The following is a 23,496-nucleotide window of genomic DNA, read 5'->3' as shown; positions in this document are numbered from 1 at the left end:
TATTGTAAATAACGAGTTAAATTATAAATATTATTCTTCAAACTTTGAAGAGTTCGTGTATACTTGGGATTTGAAAATTTTAAATTATTAATTTTTCTAAACTTTAAAATTTTTAAAATTCGCTTTTTAAACATTAAATTAATATTTAATCTAAATAATTATATATTTTTCATTTAAAACATATATAAACTTCAAATTAATATATATATATATATATATTATACCAATTTTGTGAAATTAATTATGCAATTAGTCGGTGGATTTGGTGGATTTGTTAGGTGGGTTAAATTAAAGGGAACAAAAAGAATATAGTATTTATTAAGAAATATGTGTGAAATTTAGTTTCTAAAAATGATTACTATCCTCGTCCCCATCAAACTTCTTGCTCAATTATGTTATTTAATTATATTTAAGAAAAAAATTAAATGCCATATATGTTTCGCCAATTTAATGATGAATACTAAAAATAAGTATAATTCAAATTCTCCCATTTAATTAAACCTTTTTTTAAGGTTAATGACTAAATAGGCCATACTCAAAGTACATAATATTAATTATTTCTTAAAATACATATTATTTTTATACTATAAAATCTATTTTTTTTTAAATTTAAATTAATATTTTTATGCTATATATTTCGCTTGTTACTCGTTATGTATCTCTATCTCCACCCCTGTAAAACCCGTTACATATAACGTATCGTCATCAGTCTCACGATTTTAAAACGTGTATGTTAGGAAGAGGTTTTTCCACCCCTATAAATAATATTTCTTTCACCTTTCTCAATTCCGACGTGGAATCTCACAATCCACCATTTTTGGGCCAGTATCCTCGTTAGCACATCATTTGGTAGTTAATTCTAATACCATTTGTAACAACTTAAGCACACTGTTGGTATACATTGTTTGCTTTAGCCTGTTACGTATTACCGCCAACCTTGCAGTTTTAAAAATGCGTATGTTAAGGAGAGATTTTTCCACCCTATAAATAATGTTTCATTCAATTCTCCAATCAATGTGAAATCTCACATAGAATAATTCATTACATATCGTTTGAACTTAGACATAAATTGGAATACGAAATGAGTGCGGTAGTATCATATAACGACGTGACGAAACTTATTGTTATGGGAAATTTTTAACATCTTGTCTAAAAAATAATATAAAACTTTTATATGTATATTTAAAATTATTTTTAAAAACTTTATAAAATTGAATTAATACTAAAACCTGAACTAGTTGGTTCGACTCTATTCACCCCTAATAAAAGTAATACCTAATTACGGTAAAAAAGTAAATTTTCACCGCGAAGAAAAAGAGGAATTTCGGTCCGGAAAAAAAAAAAGAAAAAGAAAAAACTCGCCGAGTGGTCCGTAGCGTTTCACAAGGTCCCCTCGTCCCACTACTTTCTTTCACCGCACCTGTCGTTTCGATCCCAAAATTGTCGTTTTGGGTTTATTTATTTCTAATATTATAATTAATTATTTATTTCTTATTTTTTCTCCCCCGCAACAGACCTTTTTGCCCCCATCCCGCTGACGGCGCACTTCTCAGAGCCGACCGTCACTCATACCACCGGTCAGGCTAACGTGCACTCACTCTCTTCTTCTTCTTCTCACCAATTCTTGAATGCCGCGAAATACAAGTTTTTTCAAGGTCTGCTGCTTTTCCTTCATCAATTTTGTGTTTCTTTTCGCTTCTTCTCAGGCATGCTGTTACAAACCCTAGATGCGTGTTTTCTTACATCTCTTATCGCATTGTTCTTTTGTTATTTTGGTATTGGTCGAGTTAGGAAGGAACTCTTTCCGATATTCGCGGTATAATTAGCTAATCGGTTGAATTTCTTTACTGGATTTCTGAGTTTTAGATACTTGATGTTTGGGAGGTGGAAAGCAATGGGATGTGTTTCAGATTATTGCTTGATTGCTTGTTTTGTCAAGCTGGGTTAGGGTTACACCATCGAGATTTGCTGGTTATTTATTGAATGTGGGGTTGAGAAGATGGACGGAGACAACAAGAAGTCTGGTTTTAGGAAAAGAACGAAGCCAAAGGAGGGTGGGTTTGATTCAGACGATGATGAACCCATTGGATCTTTGCTGAAGTTGAAGAGATCACGCAACTCTAAGAAGAGTAAGTTGGGTGTAGATGATGGTGGTGAAAGGGACAAGATGGTTGACAAGAAAGGAGCAAAACATCCAGAGCAAGAGGATATTGGGGGAATGGACGACACTTTAGCCAGTTTCAGAAAAAAGTTGAGGCGTCCTAAAGAGGTTGGACCCAGAATTGCTAGGAAACAGAGTTCTTCTGTAAGTGTGGCAGAATCTTTGGGTAATGCATCCAGAGGACAAGGGGATTTAGACGCAAGATTTAGACCAGAAAAGGGTGAATTAATGGACCGTGAAGAGTTTGATTCATCTGCAATGATTGATGTAGAAACGAGGCGTGAAGCACCTGTTTTGGAATTAAAAGACATGGAGACGGGTATCTCGAGTCGGAGAAGTGCTAAGTTTGATGATTCACTGTCAGCATTTGTCCAAAAGGTTCAATCTAGTTCAACTAGGAAAACATTCATATCTACAACATTTAAACCGGATTGCAAGGACGAGGCTTCAGAAGATAAATTGAGTCCTTTTTCTAGAACTGGGGATCATGAAACATACTCCATAGTGAGTTCTGATTCTTCTGCTAAGCTGGCACAAGTTGTAGAAAAAACAGATTCTGATCTTACTATGTCATGTTTAATTTCCTGTTCATGGTGCACTGGAGAGAATTGTAATCCTAATCCCGATCAAGGACAATGCCACCAAGGGGTCGAAGGTGACCAAGAAGAGTATCAACGTCGTCTCAATAATCAAGATAGCAAAAACTATAGTCAATTTAGGGACAATTTCCAGGGGCTGGAAAGAAAGGCATCATGTGAAATCAAGAATGCATTAAAACATTGTTCTTGTGGCGAAACAATGGAGCGTAGCCATTTGGCAGAAATGGTTTCTCTTCAGGATGGGCGAGGTGAAAATCATCTTAATGAAAATATGTGCAGTTCTTTTCGCCCTCTAGAACAGTCAAAAGAAAACCATGGCCTTTGTGGGGGTGTTTCCAGCGGATATTTTTGTGATGTGGTGGCCCAAGAGACCACAGTTAGTTTGTCTAAAAAAACTTTAGGTGTAGATTGTGAAGGAAAAGATAGATTACTTGTTATACATCATGATGAATTGCCTACCTCTACCAACTTCTGTGAAAGTTCTTCCAAAGAAATCTGTAGATCTACTCAAAATTTGAAGATTTCTGATCAATCATTAGACAGAACAACACTCTCCAATCTTCAGATATCCGCAGCTTTCGATTCAACGGAAGTGGATAAGACTTGCTGTGACTCCGAAAATTTAAATACTGGAACTGATGTGCCAAATACCAAAGGTGGTTCTAGGCAGAAGGAAAATGCTCTGATCTCTCGGAGGATTTCAGATACAACTGCTGTTCAATGTTCCAGATCCCAAAAATCTGTGGCAGCTACATCCGTACCAAATTATCCAGAAGTTTGTCCTATTGGAAATTTCAGCATGATATCAGATAATCAACTGGTCAAGGCTTCCGTAGTGATAGATGGTCCAAATAATATACTTCCTGGTAAGGACGTTAAGGTATCTTCTCCTGGGTCTTTGACTCCAGACGATAATGACCTTGAGGATGTAGTATCTGCTCCTGGTAGTGAAAAAGATTTAAAGCTTTCAGCTTTACAACGTGTAGCGTGCAAGACAAAGAAGCCCAGACATGATGACATGGCTTACGAAGGAGATATTGATTGGGAGATTTTGATTAGTGAGCGTGTAGTTGATGGTGACCATTCTTTTAGATCAAGAAGGGATTCTACATCAACAACTTTTACTGAAGCTGAAACTGGTGGTAGAGCTGCAGTATCTGCAGGGCTGAAGGCTCATGCAGTTAATCTACTTGAGAAGATTAAATTTAAGGATGTGCTAAAGCGCAAAGGTGGGCTTCAAGAGTACTTGGCATGCAGGTATTTGTTACTTAATCCTTTATCTTATTAGATGCCGTCTTGCATGTCACTTTATTTTGGATAGATTGCTTTTCTCCATGCCTTGATTTATGTCACTTTATTGGTTTTTATGCCTTTTCTTTATGCCCTTCTCCATCATGGAGTGTGCAACTACGGAATTATATTCAGCATCAGATACCATGCATGTTGTCTAATGATACATGCATACATACATACATACATACATACATATATATATATACAGTTTTTTATTTTATTTTATTTTGGTACTACATCTATGGTTAGTTGCTGGATGATGTTCTGAGTCCTATTAACTTAAACGATTAATCAAAACTTTGAAGCTTCTTTGTGATTCTTTTATATTCAAGCTGATGCCAGTCTTGGTTTGGCGATTTTTATAAAAAGGAAATATTTTAAAAAATTGTACTGTTTTCTGCTGTATCATGAAGATTGTTATTATTTTATATTATACATGTGAGCCTTGCATGGGGAAATACTATACTCTCAGCTAAATTATACTGTAAACTATGGGGAGTAAACAGAAGTAATATTACTTTCCAGCTAATGACAAATTATTATAAACCAAGGGATGCTGAGTTCTCCAAGCATCAATGTCATTGGAAGAATTGTCACTCCCCAAGCAATAATGTTTCATGCTTATTGAATTGATGCTGGAATGGAGCTGAAACAGCGCATATTTAAGTTTAATTGATACTCTTTAATCTATGATTCAATTGTTCAACGATAGTTAAAATGTGTCTTCTTGCAGGAATCAGATCTTGGGCCTTTGGAGTAAAGATGTTACACGCATTTTGAATCTTGTTGACTGTGGGGTCACTAATACTCCCTCTATGGATGAACCACCACGTTTCCCCCTTATTAGGGAGATCTATGCATTTCTTAATCTACGTGTAAGTTAGAACAGATTGCAGAGTATTGTCTCGTGTTTTTTATGGACCAGTTAGTTTGTCTTTGATTTTCATTTCCGTCAATTAAAAATTTCTTATGTCATTCTACTTTGGAGGCTGTGTTTTCCCCTCAGGTCAGTATTAATTTCTAATGAAATTGACAGGGTTATATAAATGCGGGGATTGCTTCTGAGAAAGTTAAATCAGAATCTGATATTAAGTATGAATATGAGCTGGGAGAAAAGAAAGTTGGAGAGGTTACTGTTGCTTCAGCTGCTGATTCTGAGGAAGGGGTTTGTGTCATTGTTAAAAATTCTGATGCTTCGGATGCAGAGAACAATGTTGCAGTTGGCTGTGAACTACTATTGGAAGACACTGAAGGAAGAGATCTTGTGATTGAAAATAATTTTGAGTTAGCAAAACCAGTGGAACATGAACAAGAATTGGTTCAGGACTTGGAGTACGGTACTCTTGATCCTATACCGGTAAAATCTGTAGGTATTGATGTTCCAGGTAAAGCTGCCTCACATTTAACTAACCAGTCAAGAAATGGTCGGCACCAAATCCAGTCCTCCGATGCGTGTGTCGGAGGTGATCAACAACAGCAGAGTAATTCTGAAGTCAGAAAGAAAGTAATTGTTATTGGAGCTGGTCCTGCTGGCTTAACTGCTGCCAAGCACTTGCATCGTCAGGGCTTTACTGTCATTGTACTTGAAGCTAGGAATAGGTTAGGAGGTCGTGTTTATACAGATCGCTCCTCTCTTTCTGTTCCTGTAGATCTTGGTGCAAGTATTATTACAGGAGTAGAGGCTGATGTCGCAACTGAAAGAAGACCCGATCCATCTTCATTGATTTGCACTCAATTGGGTCTTGAGTTGACTGTATTAAATAGTGACTGTCCACTCTATGATATCATTACATGCAAAAAAGTTCCGGTAGACATGGACGAAGCTTTGGAAGCAGAATATAATAGTCTTCTTGATGACATGGTGTTGCTTGTTGCACAAAGAGGAGAGCACGCAATGGCCATGTCTCTTGAGGAGGGTTTAGAATATGCCCTTAAGCGACGGCGCATGGCTCGATTGGGAATAGATGCTTGTTCTGAGAAAGAGCTTTTGAGTCCCTTTGAGAGGCGAGTTATGAATTGGCATTTTGCTAACTTGGAGTATGGTTGTGCTGCTATGCTCAAGAAAGTATCTCTTCCTAATTGGAATCAGGACGATCTTTATGGAGGTTTTGGAGGAGCTCATTGTATGATTAAAGGGGGTTATAGCACTGTTGTTGAGTCTCTTGGTGGAGGACTCAATGTTCACCTAAATCATGCTGTGGCTGATATTTCTTACAGCACCAATGACATTGAGTTAAACGAGAATCAGTGTGCAAAGGTAAAAGTTTCCACAACCAATGGCTCTGTGTTCCTAGGAGATGCTGTCCTTATTACCGTGCCTCTTGGGTGCTTGAAAGAAGAAACTATTAAGTTTTCCCCACCATTGCCTGAATGGAAGCGTCTGTCCATCCAGCGCCTTGGATTTGGAGTTCTTAACAAAATAGTTCTTGAATTTCCAGAAGTTTTCTGGGATGACTCTGTGGATTATTTTGGGGCAACTGCAGAGGAAACAAAGTGGAGGGGGCAGTGTTTCATGTTTTGGAATGTAAGAAAAACAGTTGGTGCTCCTGTTCTCATGGCATTAGTGGTTGGTCAGGCGGCTGTGGAAAGGCAATATATGAGCTCTTCTGATAACGTAAGCCATGCATTAATGGTCCTTCGAAAACTTTTTGGAGAAGCTATGGTGCCTGATCCAGTTGCAACTGTAGTGACTGATTGGGGACGAGATCCGTTTAGCTATGGTGCTTACTCTTATGTTGCTGTTGGAGCGTCGGGAGAGGATTATGACATTTTAGCGAGGCCTGTTGGAAACTGTTTGTTTTTTGCTGGTGAAGCTACATGCAAGGAGCATCCTGACACCGTTGGGGGTGCAATGATGAGTGGGCTAAGAGAGGCTGTACGCATGATTGATATATTGAGTTATGGTTATGATTTTACAGCAGAAGTAGAGGCAATGGAAGCTGCTCAGAGGCAGTCTGATTGTGAGAATGATGAAGTTGGAGACATAATTACAAGACTTGATGCTGTTAAGCTTTCTGATGCTCTTTTCAAAAATTCTTTGGATGGATCTAGGATTGTGACCAGAGAAGCTTTACTAAAAGACTTGTTTTTTAGTGCAAAAACAACAGCAGGGAGATTGCATGTGGCAAAAGAGTTGCTGAATATCCCTGTTGAGACGTTAAAGTCTTTTGCAGGGGCTAAAGAAGGCCTTACAGTTCTCAACTCGTGGATATTGGTAATGTCTACACTTATTAGTACAAGCTTTACTACAAAATTCTTTTTTCTCTCATTCATTTACCTCTAAACAGCGTAATCTGTTCATGTCAATAACCTTTAAAGTTTTGGCTTATAATTGATTGTAGGACTCAATGGGGAAGGATGGGACTCAACTTCTTCGGCAGTGTGTTCGTATTCTTGTGCTAGTTTCAACTGATCTACTTGCAGTTCGCTTATCAGGTATATCTACTTGCCTTTTTGAGTGACTTGATATATCTTTCTTTTCTTTTAAACCCTCCTTGACTATGCTTGTTAGAAACCCTACTACTAAAGAATTTTGTATCTAACTGATATAGCTCTTTGACTTGTCATTCTCTAATGTTCACGTTTAAATGTAAACCAGATTTTGTTTATTTTCAGTATTAATGTTCTATTATTTGCTCGCGCATGCATGCATTTACGTTTTCGAGTTAAGCTCTTACTTTTGAGTAAAAGTTAGTGTGTGTGTGTGTGTGTTTTCCTTTGAAATTTAAATTAATATGGTCGGTGGAGGGAATTTATGAGATATTGCCTTTGCTAACAATTGGTGCAGGCATAGGTAAAACTGTCAAAGAAAAGGTATGTGTGCATACAAGCCGTGACATTCGTGCCATTGCAAGTCAGTTGGTTAGCATTTGGCTTGAAGTTTTCCGTAAAGAAAAGGCTGCTAATGGGGGGTTAAAACTCTCAAAGTCAGTTTCTACTGTAGAATCATTGAAGAGGAAATCTAATAAAGATTCTTCTTCTGGAAAACCTCCTTTGCACTCAAACAACTGCGCGCTGGATAGTAGAGGCAATTTGCCAACTTCTGCATCAGCTGCAATTCCCTCAACGTCTGATGTCAATATGAAAAGTGATAATAGTAAATTGAAATTGGAAATGGAAAATTCATCAAAATCAGATATCAGTTCATCAAGGTCAAGGGGTTCATTTGGAAAGCAGGATGCAGAGATGGAAGACAACAACATTGTGATGACAGAAGAAGAGGAGACTGCCTTTGCTGCTGCTGAGGCAGCACGTGCTGCAGCACTTGCAGCTGCGAAGGTTGTCTTTTGATTCTCTGCTTATTTAATGCTTTAGTGACTGGGTTAGTAATGAGTCTTCCTTGGTGCGAACTTACGACAACAGTTTGTCTTTATGGGCTTGGTTACTTAAACTCATAATATTAAGGGGATGTGCCATCATTAATCACTGCCATGTTATATAATCTTTACTTGGGTGAAATTTTATAATACGTTGGTATGAATATGGACTAAATGCACCAGCACTAGGTCATAGCTTATATGATAACGTTTGGTTGTGATCATAGCATATGTTAGTTTCTATTTCATCAGTGGCAGAAATTTTTGTGTTAGTTTCTGGGAATGGTGTAACTTTTGTACTTTTTCTATGGATGGAATATAACTTTTAATTGATCCCAAAAAGTGACAAGCTTATGTTATATAGGATCTAGAAACTGTATTTAGATAGCTTTGTCATATCAGTGGCTTCCATTGAATTTGTTGACTAGTTTATAGGAGATTTGTGAATTCCCGATTGCATATTTTGTCTACTTTAAATTTACTTGATGATTTTCACACCACAGGCATATGCATCTTCTGAAGCCAAGAGTGCGATGCAGCTCCCAAAAATCCCTTCCTTTCACAAATTTGCCAGAAGGGAGCATTATGCTCAAATGGATGAGTACGAGTATAAAAGGAAGTTGTCTGGCAGTGTGCTAGGAAGACAAGATTGTACTTCAGAAATAGATTCAAGGAATTGCAGGGTCAGGAACTGGTCTGTGGAATTTTCTGCTGCTTGTGTTAATCTTGAAAGTTCACGAATGTCTGCAGATAACCTTTCGCAAAGAAGCCATTCAAATGAGATTGTTAGCCAATTAAACTTCAGGGAACACTCTGGTGAAAGTGTTCCTATGGATAGTAGTATATACACGAAAGCATGGGTCGATACAGCTGGTAGTGTTGGAATGAAAGATTATCATGCAATTGAGAGATGGCGGACTCAAGCAGCTGCAGCTCATGTAGATGATGAGGAGGATTCAAACACAAATTGGAACAACCCCACTTGGAATAGTGATCAAGTAGCGAATGAGAGCTCAATATCACAAGTGACGATCAGCAAGGAGCCAATAAGAAACCATCAACATGGGGCTGACAGAATTAAGCAGGCTGTAGTTGATTATGTTGCATCACTCTTGATGCCCCTTTACAAAGCAAGGAAAATTGACAAGGATGGATATAAGTCAATTATGAAGAAAAGTGCAACCAAGGTTAGCAATTCATCTTCCCCAGTACATTCTTCCACCCAAATTTGGTTCCTTTTATTTTCGGTGTGTGTGGATTTTTTTTGTGGTGGTGGGAGAGTAAAATGTTTTACATGTTTAACCATGTTTCATTGGAAATCAGGTCATGGAACAAGCCACTGATGCAGAGAAAGGCATGACTGTTTCTGAGTTTCTTGATTTCAAACGTAGGAACAAGGTTTGCTTCCATCTATAACTTCTTTATCTGTTACAGTTTACAAATGCTTTTTTGTACCGCTACCACATGAAACTTCTTTTGTTAAAAGAATATTACTTAACACTTTTTCATTAGGATTTTATTGTAATTCTACTTTAATACTGTTCCCATTGTGCCATTGATGCATACCATTTTTCTTCCTGGTGAGACGTAGTGTATTTTTGTTGTTTCTTTTTGCCCTTTTCATTAGACAGGTCCTTATCTGTTTCCTCTTGGTTGCACTTGGATTATGCACTTGCAGATTCGTGCCTTTGTAGACAAATTAATAGAGAGGCATATGGCCACGAAGCCAGTGATGAAATCGTGACAGTCCCAAGGATTTGTTGTCATTTCTTGGTCAATAATGAAGTCATGATGGTCCCAAGGATCAAGTGGCTTGATTGGCGAGCTCTCGAGGACACACTTGGATTATTCATTTTAGCCTGGAAAGACTCCAAGGTATATGTTGGCATGAAAGACTTCATAACTTGACGCCTGTATTACATTTCCAGCGTACCTTAATTTCTGAAGCTGCAATTAAGAAATATGACATTTCTGCTTGTGTAATCAGTTGTGGAGTTTCATTGATCTACCAAGATTTTGGTTCGTGCTGTCAGATATGATTATAATTGGTCCTGGTGCTAAATGTGATTATGATTGGTATGAACTTCAGCTCGATTCTGCATAATTCTTTTGGCATGGCTTAAATTTATGCCGCCCCTCAGGACCACTCCAGGTGTCATTTTCTTGCTCATTCGGGTCACGAGCGCCCGTTAAAGAAAACATCACATTGTACTATAAGGGTATAAGATCAAGCCCTTCAGTTGTACTATAAGGGTATAAGATCAAGCCCTTCAGTTCTTAGCGATGGACCTTAGGTTATGGTTCATTTTCTTTTCTTCCTTTTCCCTCTTCACCTGTACAGCTTAGAATTATTTCATTGACGACAATCACACAGTAATTTTCATTTATTTGCAAAAATTTCTCAATCTTTGAGACTGAATACTGTAATTTACCTGTCTTTTCTTTCCATACATTGACTAAAATATTGTCTTGGTTGAGACATCAAACTGTAGACTGTCATGGACAGTGCTTCTGTTAATAACTTTGATCAACGAAAATGTTCCTTATGTATAGACTAAGGAGATCGACTGCTTATGCGACTTGGAACACGACAAATGCAATATACGCACCGAGGCATCTGTAAGTGAGTCAACATTTCCTTCCCCTTTCTGTCTCTTGCACTTTTCTTGCCAATTGGTTTACTGCTTACAATTTTTGGTTATTGCTAGGTTTGCAGTGTATGGATTGTTGCTTCACTCATACCCACAATTAGGTAACTTTCTTTTAGCCTATTTTAGACCCTTCACTTATTGCAACTGTTGCATATTTGTATATGAGCACTAGAACATCTTAGAATAATGTCATGAATAGAAGTATTATCCAAAGTGAAGCATGTGACCTTGGTATCTGATTTGTGGTCGAGTCCATCGTCGATTATTGATAATTCCATTTCAATTATGCAAATCATGCATTTTTCGGGTGCACCTAGCTTGATGGTAAAAAGTTTTAAGGTTCGAAGTCCCATCTTCAGTCCTCAACTTTAACTCTGCAAAAGAAAGGGATGAATATAGAAACATGTGCAGTTGTTTTACTTTCTGGTCTTCAGATTTGGTGTTTTATGCAACTGATTTATCAAGTTGTCGTGTTTTAGCTCAGTGTTTTGTTTATTTATTGACTTCATTAAGTGGGGTGTGAAAATTTTCAGACCTTTCGATCAAAGAACATCTTTATTAATGGTTTTACTAGTCGTTATGCCTAATAGTATTCACATATGGCATGTATTTGGTGGTGATGTCTGAATTGTGAGTAGCTAGGAAGTTGTGTACAGGCTCAAAGCATTGCCCAATGCTAGTAGATATTGTCTTCTTTGGGCTTTTCTTCAAGATTTTTAAAACGCGTCTGTGAAGGAGAGGTTTCCACTTTTCTAAAGAATGCTTCGTTCTCCTCTCCGACCATGGTGAGATCTTACAGTCCCTTTCTTTAGCTGATGCGTTTTTAAAACCTTGAAGGGAAGCTCAAAGGGAAAACTCGAAAGGGAAAGCCCAAGGAAGACAGCTTTTGCTAGCGGTGGGCGTGGGCCGTTACAAGTTGCTTCATTATTGTCCATTGAGTTTAATACCCATCAGTTTTTGCCAACTATTCTTACCTGCCCTGATCGTTCAAAAGGAATCCAAAGCTTGGAAAAAGTTTGATAGCTTCTATTATTTTTAAGCATAATTTAATTTATTTGATATCATATCTTTAAAATGTAATATTGTAAAAAAGAAAAAAAGAGTAATTCCTGTGTTTCATGGAATATATAATTCAGTGAATCTTTTGTATTGATAATGTTTTAAATTCTCACATCTGTCTGTTTTAATTTAATATTTCCAAGTGACGGAATGATTGAGTTGTAATATGTGCAGGCACGTTTTTATAGGCTTCAGTAGCGAGATGTGGGCCTGTTATTGGGCCACGTTTGCATGTTATTCTGATTGCGGCCCACTTTATATTCCTATTTGGGCCTGTTGTGGGCCAGGGGAAGCACAGCTGTAGGACCCGATCGTATTATTCTAAAGCAAATAATTATTCGTGATAGCGTGAGCATTTCAGGCAATTGTAGCGAGGCGACAAAGTTGTGGGCTTATTTGAAGAACAGGAAGAAGAGAGAGAGAAAGAGAGAGAGTTCGAGATCGGATCTAATCGGCGACCTTCTTCATCTTCACCATCGAATCCAGAAAAGATGTCGTCAACTTTCAGTGGCGATGAAACGGCACCTTTCTTCGGCTTCCTCGGCGCCGCTGCGGCCCTCGTCTTCTCCTGTAATTCATCTTTCATCCAATGTGGTTTAATTTATTGTTTTCTGGGTGTGGATCTTTGATTCATATCGCGATGGGGGGTTTATGTTGGTTTTTTTAAATTTTTTTTTTTTTATTTGATTAGGTATGGGAGCTGCTTATGGAACGGCGAAGAGCGGGGTGGGAGTTGCGTCTATGGGAGTAATGAGGCCTGAACTGGTGATGAAGTCTATTGTTCCGGTGGTCATGGCTGGAGTTTTGGGTATTTATGGTCTTATTATTGCTGTGATTATTAGTACAGGGATTAACCCCAAGGCCAAATCTTATTACCTTTTCGATGGCTACGCGCATCTCTCCTCTGGGCTTGCTTGTGGCCTTGCTGGTCTGTCCGCTGGCATGGCTATCGGGATCGTCGGCGATGCTGGTGTTAGGTACTATTTCTTAACGTTTTAGAATGTTGATTTTGGCTGTCATCGTGCGTGTATTTTGACCTATTAGTCTATTCGCGCTCGTATACTTATTATCGCTAGAATTCGTTCGTGCACGTCTTGGTTGTTCTGTAAGCTTGTTTCTGCATTTTTCTTAGATTTCTTCCTCAAAGCCTTGGTATATGATTTTGTTGATGTTATTCCATTATGTTCTGTTGGATTGGAGTTTGTATGTTCGATGTGATTCTGATGGATCCATGTCATGGTGATGTGTAAATAGCTATAACTTTGCTTTGATTTATTCCATTATGTTCCATGGTTTTGAGATAAGGTTATTCCTGAATTTAGGCTTCTCAAACCCTTCTGATCAAGCTACTTATTCCTTATATTTAATCTTCTTCGTTGGACAGAGCCAATGCCCAGCAGCCCAAGCTTTTCGTTGGGATGATCCTTATTCTAATTTTTGCTGAAGCGCTGGCACTGTATGGACTCATCGTTGGCATTATTCTGTCTTCCCGAGCTGGTCAGTCGAGAGCTGATTAAGTGGTGGGGGATGGTTTTTGTGGAGTGGAGTTTGTGTAGTGTATGTCCTCGTTTTCTTTTTTGTCCATCCAGAATTGATTTTGTACTGCTGAGTAAATGGGTTGTTGTTATGATTTTTAAGCCTACTCTCCCAAATGTTCTTGTGAGGTGTGATTGCTGCTTGCTATACCTCACGGACCCTGTAGTAGCGTAGCTAATATGGATTTGGGGATTAATTATTCTTCTCAATAAAAAGGTTAAACTCTGTTGCATCAACATTGCTCTAATTTGCCTGAAGCTTCCCTCTAACTTGTTATCTTCAGCATTTCGACTTCCACTATTCTGATCGGATGGTAAACTCTGTTTTTTTTTTTAGTATTACATTGTTTTTTTTTCATATAGTTTAGCTAGGAATGTATATGCCAATTTACATGTGGGACCTATCCTGAACATGACTAGGTAGTCATGGGGACGGAGCGGGGAGAACTTTCTTCCTGTTAACTCGATCCTCAGTCCTCGAGAAATTATTTGGAGAATTTTGTGGGATGGGGATTTAGTTTTCGATTACTTATACCATACCCAAATATCTTTAAATATATGGTTGAGACATTTGATTAACATAACCTTTTTGTTATTGAGTTGATGTCGAGATTGAAGTTATGAGATATACTTAACATTAATGTGGGCGTGAAGATTTATACTCTTTCTTTCTTTAGAATGGGATGAAACTAGGATGAAAATGAGGAAATTTAATTATATTTTCCATAATTAACAAATTAAAGAAATGCAAACTCAATCAGATTTAATTTATACCATTAAAATATTAGGATATACTCATGGTATACTTGGTAATATTATAAAAAACCAAAAGGCAAAATTAAATTAGAAAATTTCAATTATAGTAAAATTTGAAGAGAGTGTAAAATTTTCATTATACACACACTAACTAAAATAGTTGGACAATAATATTATTTATTTAACATTGTCCTGTTTTAACTTTCTATTAATAAATCAAAATTAAAGGCCTGTATAATGAAACTGTCTATTTTTTTATTTTTTTTCGTTTCAAGTAAATATATTGGTTCAAATCACTCATTTTAAATAAGATAAAAAAAAAATTAATATAATTTTATTGAATTTTAAATCACGAGACTTTAAAACCCCCTTTGATTTCAAAGTATGATAAGTGGTTAAGACACGTGTACTTATTTAAAGTCCAATATTTAATATATATCCTCACAATATTGAATTTCTTGGTTAAAAAGGTAAATTATAATTTAAATTATCATTCAATTATTTTAGATAATTCATTTTTGTGAATAATAGATATCCAAATTTTATAAAAAAATTGAAAATTTCCAGACCTATTAAATAAATACTGAATATTGATGTACTAAAATTATAATGTAACAGTTTGAAAATTGTATTTGCACTAAATAAACATTTTAAAAATTATATATATATATATATATATTATTTATTTATTTTATTTATTTATTTTATTTATTTATATCTAAATTTTAGTGTTTTGCCTTTGGTTTCTTTTTCGATTATTCCAGACAACGTGGAGAGATATTATAGAATCGGAAGCAAAAAAAAAAAAAAAAAAAAAAAAAAAAAAAAAAAAAAAAAAAAAAAAAAAAAAAAAAAAAAAAAAAAANAAAGCGAAAAAACAAAAAGTTTGGGTATCTGAAGAAAAAAGCAAAATCAGAGAGAGAGAGGGAGGGAGAGAAAAAAAGCTTCAGATCTAATCTGATCGGAGATCTTGTTCTCAGTCGAACTGAAAAAAAATGTCGTCAACGTTTAGCGGTGATGAAACGGCACCCTTCTTTGGCTTCCTCGGCGCTGCTGCGGCCCTGGTTTTCTCCTGTAAGAAAATTTCGTTCTACGCAATTGATTCCATGTCTCTTTTTATGGATCTTCATTGGATTGGCTGCTATTCTTGTTAATTAGGTATGGGAGCCGCTTACGGCACGGCGAAGAGCGGGGTTGGAGTGGCGTCAATGGGAGTGATGAGGCCGGAATTGGTGATGAAGTCGATTGTTCCGGTGGTTATGGCGGGAGTTTTGGGTATTTATGGTTTGATTATTGCTGTGATTATTAGTACGGGGATTAACCCGAAGGCTAAATCTTATTACCTCTTCGATGGTTACGCCCATCTCTCCTCTGGTCTTGCTTGCGGTCTCGCCGGTCTCTCTGCTGGCATGGCTATCGGCATCGTCGGCGATGCGGGCGTTAGGTACTCCATTTTACGTATTTCAGCTGATAGGAATTTTAATCTGTTACTCTATAGCATAGATTTATAGGTATTGTGGAAACTTCTGTCTGGCTTGATTTTGTTCTTTAGTTTATGTTTTCAATATGATTCTGCTAATTTTTCAAATTGGGTGAAAGTATTCTGATTGAAGATTTGTTATTAGAATCTGTGTCCCCATGTTCAAGTAGAGGAGTAAGGTTGCTTTTGGAAAGGGATGCCTGTGTTTAGAATGAGTTGAAAAATTAAACATATTTTGAGCTTACAAGTTAGGACTGTGCTTCCAAATCTGATTGAACTGAAGACTTGGAAGTTCAAATCTCTACGTTTTTGGCTTGGGTGTCTAAGTTCCTGCTTGATTATTTGCTGCCTCAGATCAATATGAATGGTCGAATGCCTCAAATCCCAAAAAGATTAATGGTATCACTATTGTTTTTAATCCTTTCACTCCATAACAGCCATGGCTAGTCGATATTGTCCTCTTTGGACTTTCCCTTTTAAGTCCCCCTCAAGGTTTTTAAAATGCGTCTATTAGGGAGAGGTTTCCACACCCTTATAAAAATGCTTCGTTCCCCCCTCCAATCGATGTGAGATCTCACAATTCACCCCCCTTTGAGGCTTAGCGTCCTCGCTGGCACTCGTTCCTCTCTCCAATCGATGTGGGATCTCACAATCCACCTACATTTGGGACCCAGCAACCTCGCTGGCACACCGCTCGATGTCCAATTGATACGAAATCTCACAATCCTCCCTTCAGGGCTCAGCGTCCTTGCTAGTACCTGTTTCTCTATCCAATCGATGTGAGATCTCACAATCTTTCGAGGTGGGATCTCACAGGCTCTTTGCAAAACAAGCAACGTTTTGTTTCTTGTTACAGTAACTAGAGAGATTATTCATTTGCATTCTTGGGTCTGTTTCTCTGAATCAGCCATTTGGGATTGAATTGGGTTGCCTACTTGCTTCCATAGTTTACAACGAATTTGTTTCCAGAAGTTGTTTAGTGCCTTCTTGTGAATAGTTGTTTCCAACTTGGTAGCTGATGATGTATGCCATTGGTATGCAGCTTCAAATCTTCTGGTTAAAAGTAGGAGCAGTTTTGATGCAGAGAGCTGTAGAATATGTAGGCATCTAATAATTGCATTTGTGTTCTGCAGGGCCAATGCACAACAACCAAAGCTCTTTGTTGGGATGATTCTCATTCTAATTTTTGCGGAAGCACTTGCCCTTTATGGACTTATTGTTGGTATTATTCTCTCATCCCGAGCTGGTCAGTCAAGAGCTGATTAAGTGAATGTTTTGCGCTTGGAAATTGTGTATTATGTCTCTTCTTGTTCTTATTTCTTGCTTTTTGTAGTTCTCTTGATTAGAAATGGTCATGACTAAGTCTTTCTTTCTCAAATATTCTTGTTTTTGTTGTGTGATTTCTGTACTCAACAAGGATTTGGAATCAATTATTCTTCTCAATAAACACAAAACATTGTCACTGTTTATTGTGCTGAATGCGTTGCTCTTGAATCTGTTCCTCTAGAGACTGCTAATTTGTGCGGTGATACAGCTGGAAATCTTCGGTATTTGGACTACAATTCCTTGAATGGACATTACCAGTTTGTAGATTGAATTACATGTTAGAATTCTTTCCGTAGGAGTTGTGAGATCCCACCTCGGTTGGAGAGGGGAACGAATCCTTCCTTATAAGGGTGTGGAAACCTTTTTCTAGCGGATACATTTTAAAACCGTGAGGCTGACGGCGATAAGTAATAGGCCAAAGTAGATAATATCTGCTAGTGATGAGCTTGAGTTGTTTCGGAGTACATGCTAATTATTGTTGAACTCTCTTTTACCAAAGTTTCAATTACATTAATAAATTTGAACTATGCTCAGATTGAATATTCATTGTATTCTTGAACAGTAAGTAAAGGAGAAATTGCTTGACCCGGCTTACCAATTCTATTAAAGAAAATGAAAGGGCTACTAAATAGAAAGATCAGAGAAAGAAGGTTGAGTCTCTTTCGTCTTTCCTTGAAACACGTGGAGCCAGAGTTCATTTGAGTCTTAATTGATGTTTTTAAGGAATGAAACATGAATGGTTTCTTAATACATTTTTTCAAGTCCCAGCTTAAAAAAGGTAAAAATTTCATGAATTAAATTATTATTTTTATATACAAAAATGGTCTTTTAAAATGTAATGGTTAAGAGAGCTATTTATTACGCAATAAACTCTGATGACACAAAATAAAAGGTGGAAGAGTTATAAAATTGTATTAAAAAATAACAAGTTTTTAAGTTTTTTAATATAATTTTTCATAATATATTAAAATTGAATGGTAAATAATCTTAATTTGAAAAGGCATGGAAAGATGTTTTATGTTTAATAATTTTATTTTTAGTAAAAATAAAAATTGAAATAAATGATTTCCATATAATTTATTTTTATAAAGTCGAGTCTTTAATTAAAAATAAAAATAATAAATTAGTTGCAGGTTACGTCACTGCTAATGTAAGCGCGTAAAGGGATCTAGCAATCCTCAAGGAGTGGATTTAACAAAACTTCCGGATTTCTTATTCTTCCACGCAATTTCTCTACAAAATAAATGTAGGAGTGGAAATAACAATTTTTTTTTATTATTAAATAAAAAAAGAAACACAAAATCACCAAATATCTATTTTTTTAATTTTTATTTTTCAATTTTTTTAATTAATTTGCTTCCTCGCCAAGTCGACGGAGTCATATGGCGGGCTGGTGGACGAACATGGTTCACTATTTATAGGACGGAAACTTGAATCGCAGAAGAATGGTTGAATTTTCATTTCTTGATGACCATAAATCGTCTGCGGATTTCGAGCTCATTTGCGAAGATGGCTGAGGAGATCAGTAAGGCAGAACTCAGAACTGCCACTTCTGCTGCAGAGAAGGCGCAATCGAGATCTCTTTGGCCCTCTGTTCTCCGTTGGATTCCCACGTCGACCGATCATATTATTGCCGCCGAGAAGCGACTTCTCTCTCTTGTCAAGTAATTTCTCTCTCTTCTCCTCTTCTAAAACCATAGAGGTCCTTTTGAAGAAGAATTCGATTGATTGTTAATTGGGCGATGTGTTTGGTGTTTGGGGCCAGATTCTGGAGATGGAATTTGTTGGTTACTGGAATAATCGCTCCGGTTAGAGTTTTAGATATTTGCGGTGTAATTTACCGTGACGTTTTTAAAAAATTATTTAGTGAATTGCGACAACATTTCGAAGTTCTTTTTAATTCGAAGGTCATTGGATTTCATGACAACTAGAGAATTCGCATTTCTTTCGTTTAAGGCACGCTTTGGAAACTGGAATCCAAAATTTCTTATCCATGTTATCATTTAAGAGCTTCATTAGGAATAGATATTAATATGATTCGAAGTCTTGTTTTGTGACAATTTGTTGTCTCTTTATTTATGATATTGGAATTTGTGCAATTTCAGAACTCCCTATGTCCAAGAACGGGTTAACATTGGTTCTGGCCCGCCAGGAACGAAAACTAGGTGGTTTTGTTCTTCGAGTGATGAGCCTAGATATATCAACACCGTGACATTCGAAAGCAAAGCTGAGTCTCCGACTCTTGTAATGATTCATGGTTATGCTGCTTCTCAAGGGTTCTTCTTCCGGAATTTTGATGCTCTTGCCAGTCGCTTCCGGGTCATTGCCGTCGATCAACTTGGGTGAGCTCAATCTTCTAAGATAAATCTTTTAATTTGATGTCTAAGTTTTATTTAAATAGGCCATCTGGTGTAATCCATGTTTTATTCCTTCGCTGTAATTTGTGCTCATCGTTTGATAAGCCTTCTATTAAGTATGTATATATGAGAAGGCGCGATGGAGAAGAGTGGGGAAAAAGATGTCATTACAAATTAGTTGGTGTGGGCAGTACGTTCATGTTGATAGGGGGAGGATGTGAGCTCAGAGGGGTATCTTTTTTGCTAATCATTTTGTGAGGTTATCCTGTGGGAGAGAGGGGAAGCTCTAGTATTCTTCCATTGACATTGTACCCTTGTTGATAAATAAACTGAGATTCCACATCGGTTGGAGAGGAGAACGAAACATTCCTTATAAGGGTGTGGAAACCTCTCCTTAGTAGACGCGTTTTAAAACTTTGAGAAGAAGTCCAGAAGGGAAAGCCTAAAGAGGACAATATCTGCTAGCGGTGGGCTTGGGCCGTTACAAATGGTATTAAAACCAGACATTGAACAAGTGCCAGTGAGGACGCTGGGCCCCCAAGAGGGTGGATTGTGAGATCCCACATCGGTTGGAGAGGGGAACGAGGCATTCCTTATTAGGGTGTGGAAACCTCTCCCTAGCACATGTGTTTTAAAATTTTGAGGGGAAGTCCAGAAGGAAAAGCCCAAAGAGGACAATACCTGCTAGCGGTAGGCTTGGGTGGTTACATCCACTCAGTTCATGTCATCATTTGTTTTTAATGACTCGTCCAATTTCAGGTTCTCCACCATCAGTACGGCTGTCTTTTTTTTCCTATAATGAATGAGCAACATAAATTTGTACTGAAGTTTCTTTACTTGCGTGTTTGTAGGTGGGGAGGGTCTAGCAGGCCCGATTTTACATGCAAAAGCACAGAAGGTTGAGTAAACTTCCATTCGATCTCTTAGTAGTTCTATTATAGCAAGGGGTTTTCCTCTTCTTTTGTTTGGTTTAACAATTATGATGGAAACTGCGGTAATGTACAATATTATATGGAAGTGAAACAAGCTATGTCTCTTGAACTTCAAACAATTTATGTTCTATTAAGGTTCTGATTCTTATGTTCACGATGCAGAAACTGAAGCATGGTTTATTGATTCTTTTGAGGAGTGGCGAAAAGCAAAAAGCATCAGCAATTTTGTTTTACTTGGACACTCATTTGGTGGATATGTTGCGGCTAAATATGCTCTCAAGGTAATCGCTTTTGCAATTCAATTATAAGAACTAAGCATTTATGATCGCCTTTGTGATTTCTGAGGTCACAGTCATTTTCTTTTTCAGCATCCTGAGCACGTCAAGCACCTAATTTTAGTTGGACCTGCTGGATTTTCTTCGGAGTCGGAGGCGAAGTCTGAGCGGCTTACACAGTTTAGAGCTACTTGGAAAGGAGCGGTTTTGAATCATTTGTGGGAGTCAAATTTTACTCCACAGAAGCTTGTTAGGTAATTTTTACTTTTATTTAAGCTTTCGGTTTATTGATTAATTCGACAAAAGAACCTGGTTCTTTTCTCTTTTCTTTAAGAATTGGGACTTGGGATCAATTCTTGGCTAGTTCATCCCAAACAAGATATGAGCACGCCATATTATAGTTTCTAATAACATCATCTTATCTTATGAACTCAACAGCATGACTTCAGACAATGTTTTTTTAACCCATAATTCAGTAGACTCTACAAAAGTTTGTCTTTCCACCATTTCATTTTTCGTGTAGTTGGATCGTATATTTTGGTTGAAAAGTTTAAAAGAAAGGGGAAAAATTAGGCTCACGTTGTGTGTCATTGCTTAGCTTTGGTACATCCATAATACTGGACAATTATTTTTAGCTTGTGCCACTATATAATCTTTTTTTGGCAAATTTAAGTAATGCAAGACTCCTAATCTCCTGTCTCTGCATTTCTTAGAGGTTTGGGCCCTTGGGGTCCAGATCTTGTTCGCAAATATACAAGTTCGAGGTTCGGGACATACTCAATTGGGGACATATTGAATGATGAAGAATCCAGATTGTTATCAGGTAATGGAAGATAAAGAGTTGTATATTTGGCCCCAAAATATGACTTGTTTTGACATTTCCTTTTTTCCAAATGAAGATTATGTATATCACACGTTAGCAGCTAAGGCTAGTGGAGAATTGTGCTTGAAATACATATTTGCATTCGGTGCGTTTGCTCGGATGCCACTTCTACAGAGGTTTGATTACTTTACTTTCTGCCATTTAAAATTGTGTTATACCTTTTTTGTTGGTTGAAATTATGTGCCGTCCAATTTTACTTTCTGTTCCATTTTAAAAAAAAAAATATTATTGTTTTTATGAGAAACAAATATATTATTGGTGTGTTGAAATATACCAAAGATAAAAGGGAAACCCGAGTAGGAGAGGGTCACAAAATGGCCCCTCTAGCTAATCAAAAGGTCATTTATGTTAGAAACTATCACTCTCCACAATGATATGATATTGTCCACTTTGAGCATAAGCTCCCGTTGCTTTGCTTTTGGTTTCCCCAACTGGCCTCATACCAATGAGATGTATTCCTTACTTAGAAACCCATGATCAACCCCTTAATTAGTCGAGGTAGGAATCCTCTTGCAACAATCCTCAGTGACTTAATCCGTAACTAGAAAAGGAGGAGAAAACATTTACACCAACTTAAAGCCATGACAAAACCATCGCACGAAAAGGCTGAAAACACGTCCCTGTCAGTCCTATCATCCCTTTCCTTCCAAAGACACCAAAGGAACGCCTCTCCTCATCCTGTTCCATTTTGTTTGTTAGATTTGGTCTTGCTACCTGTCTATTTAGTTTTACAGTGACCACAATAACTTTCTTATGCGTGTCTTTTCCTTTTAATTTTGGGTCTCTCTGTAAGCTTGTGCAAGTAGCTACATTTTGAACAGTAAACTTATTATGCATCTCTGTCTATGTAGCACTGTTTCTTTCCATATATTTAGAAGCTGAGAACTCTGGTTTATTATTTTAGAAGAACAATAGCTCTAAGTGAATGCAAGTTTCTTATAGTTTAATTTGAAAAACCCTTTGTAATAACAAGAAACAATATTTCATGAATTAGGGATTACTTCTGGGGAATAAGGGCTTGTTGACTCAACCTCTATAACACTGTCTAAAAAAGAAAAGTACATAAAATTCACTAATACTAGATCGCTTAGTCTGAAAGTAATTAATTGTGAATTCCATGATAAGAATATCTGCATATCTGATTACCTTCATTTTGCTCAGGGCATCCGAATGGAAAGTTCCTACAACATTTATATACGGTTATGAAGATTGGATGAACTATCAAGGCGCTCAAGAAGCTCGCAAAAGTATGAACACACCGTGCGAAATACTACGCGTTCCTCAGGTTTTACCTCCTTCTTGTTCTCTTTAGATAAGAATATCTGTATTTTAGCATCCATCTTATAAGACTATTCTTATTATGACTGCAGGCTGGTCACTTTGTGTTCATAGACAGCCCTAGCAGTTTTCACTCGTCAGTGTTCTATGCGTGCCGAAGATTCCTCTCTCCCGAACCCGATAAAGAATCCTTGCCAGAAGGTATAATATCTGCCTGAAGTCTTCACCAAACATTTTGGATACAAATTCAAAAGGAGAAAACCAAACCAGTTCTTGGAACAAATTGTTTCTTACATCAATTTTTTTATGTATTATATTTATGAAAGTCGTGTAGCTTTTGTGCTTTTTATAGTTTAATATAGCACTTTGCAGTACAAGACTTGAATGTTCCAAAAATACATAATATAAACATAAATCAATTACTAAAACCTTATTTTATTATTAGAAAAGCCGAAAAGAAAAACGAAAAAAAATTCCGTTGCCGGGAATCGAACCCGGGTCTTTCGGGTGAGAGCCGAATATCCTAACCAACTAGACTACAACGGATTTGTTATTTAACTGACAATATTTTTTTAATAAAATATAAATTTATGTA

At 37.1% G+C, this 23,496-nt stretch overlaps 4 protein-coding genes and 1 non-coding gene across 7 annotated transcripts; 4 read left to right on the top strand and 1 right to left on the bottom strand.

Annotated features, from left to right (window-relative positions):
- The first annotated feature begins 1,489 nt into the window (after positions 1 to 1,489).
- On the top strand, positions 1,490 to 10,774 carry LOC111805629 (lysine-specific histone demethylase 1 homolog 3-like). Of its 3 annotated transcripts, XR_002816687.1 has the most exons (10): positions 1,490 to 1,655; positions 1,867 to 4,017; positions 4,787 to 4,928; positions 5,090 to 7,267; positions 7,395 to 7,488; positions 7,841 to 8,331; positions 8,873 to 9,556; positions 9,693 to 9,767; positions 10,048 to 10,244; positions 10,357 to 10,774. XR_002816687.1 is itself a non-coding variant. In XM_023690767.1 (9 exons), the coding sequence occupies exons 2-9, from the start codon at positions 2,000 to 2,002 to the stop codon at positions 10,111 to 10,113; spliced, it is 5,748 nt and encodes a 1,915-aa protein (XP_023546535.1). In that variant the 5' UTR covers positions 1,490 to 1,655; positions 1,867 to 1,999; the 3' UTR covers positions 10,114 to 10,774. The 3 variants fall into 3 exon arrangements, 2 of the variants coding, with proteins under 2 accessions (XP_023546535.1, XP_023546536.1); XM_023690767.1 differs by having other exon boundaries at positions 10,048 to 10,774; XM_023690768.1 differs by having other exon boundaries at positions 1,490 to 4,017; positions 10,048 to 10,774.
- Positions 10,775 to 10,854: 80 nt separating this feature from the next.
- LOC111805630 (V-type proton ATPase 16 kDa proteolipid subunit) lies at positions 10,855 to 13,851 on the top strand. The gene is made up of 5 exons (XM_023690770.1): positions 10,855 to 10,988; positions 11,078 to 11,121; positions 12,254 to 12,649; positions 12,771 to 13,056; positions 13,464 to 13,851. The coding sequence occupies exons 3-5, from the start codon at positions 12,571 to 12,573 to the stop codon at positions 13,594 to 13,596; spliced, it is 498 nt and encodes a 165-aa protein (XP_023546538.1). The 5' UTR covers positions 10,855 to 10,988; positions 11,078 to 11,121; positions 12,254 to 12,570; the 3' UTR covers positions 13,597 to 13,851.
- Positions 13,852 to 15,241: 1,390 nt separating this feature from the next.
- On the top strand, positions 15,242 to 17,327 carry LOC111805628 (V-type proton ATPase 16 kDa proteolipid subunit). Its single transcript, XM_023690766.1, has 3 exons — positions 15,242 to 15,444; positions 15,529 to 15,814; positions 16,984 to 17,327. Exons 1-3 carry the CDS (start codon positions 15,366 to 15,368, stop codon positions 17,114 to 17,116), a joined length of 498 nt encoding a protein of 165 aa, XP_023546534.1. The 5' UTR covers positions 15,242 to 15,365; the 3' UTR covers positions 17,117 to 17,327.
- A 1,200-nt stretch (positions 17,328 to 18,527) lies between these two features.
- LOC111804921 (probable 1-acylglycerol-3-phosphate O-acyltransferase) lies at positions 18,528 to 23,279 on the top strand. The gene is made up of 9 exons (XM_023689751.1): positions 18,528 to 18,840; positions 19,282 to 19,518; positions 20,385 to 20,431; positions 20,628 to 20,746; positions 20,834 to 20,994; positions 21,454 to 21,563; positions 21,640 to 21,739; positions 22,785 to 22,908; positions 22,994 to 23,279. Exons 1-9 carry the CDS (start codon positions 18,644 to 18,646, stop codon positions 23,117 to 23,119), a joined length of 1,221 nt encoding a protein of 406 aa, XP_023545519.1. The 5' UTR covers positions 18,528 to 18,643; the 3' UTR covers positions 23,120 to 23,279.
- A 95-nt stretch (positions 23,280 to 23,374) lies between these two features.
- Positions 23,375 to 23,447, bottom strand: TRNAE-CUC. The gene has a single exon. It is a non-coding gene; the product is annotated as a tRNA-Glu (tRNA).
- Between the last annotated feature and the right edge of the window lie 49 nt (positions 23,448 to 23,496).

This window comes from Cucurbita pepo, chromosome LG11 (genome assembly GCF_002806865.2).
Source record: "Cucurbita pepo subsp. pepo cultivar mu-cu-16 chromosome LG11, ASM280686v2, whole genome shotgun sequence".
Lineage (NCBI taxonomy): Eukaryota > Viridiplantae > Streptophyta > Magnoliopsida > Cucurbitales > Cucurbitaceae > Cucurbita > Cucurbita pepo.
The sequence above is the reverse complement of the archived record's forward strand: the minus strand, read 5'-3'. Positions and strand labels throughout refer to the sequence as shown.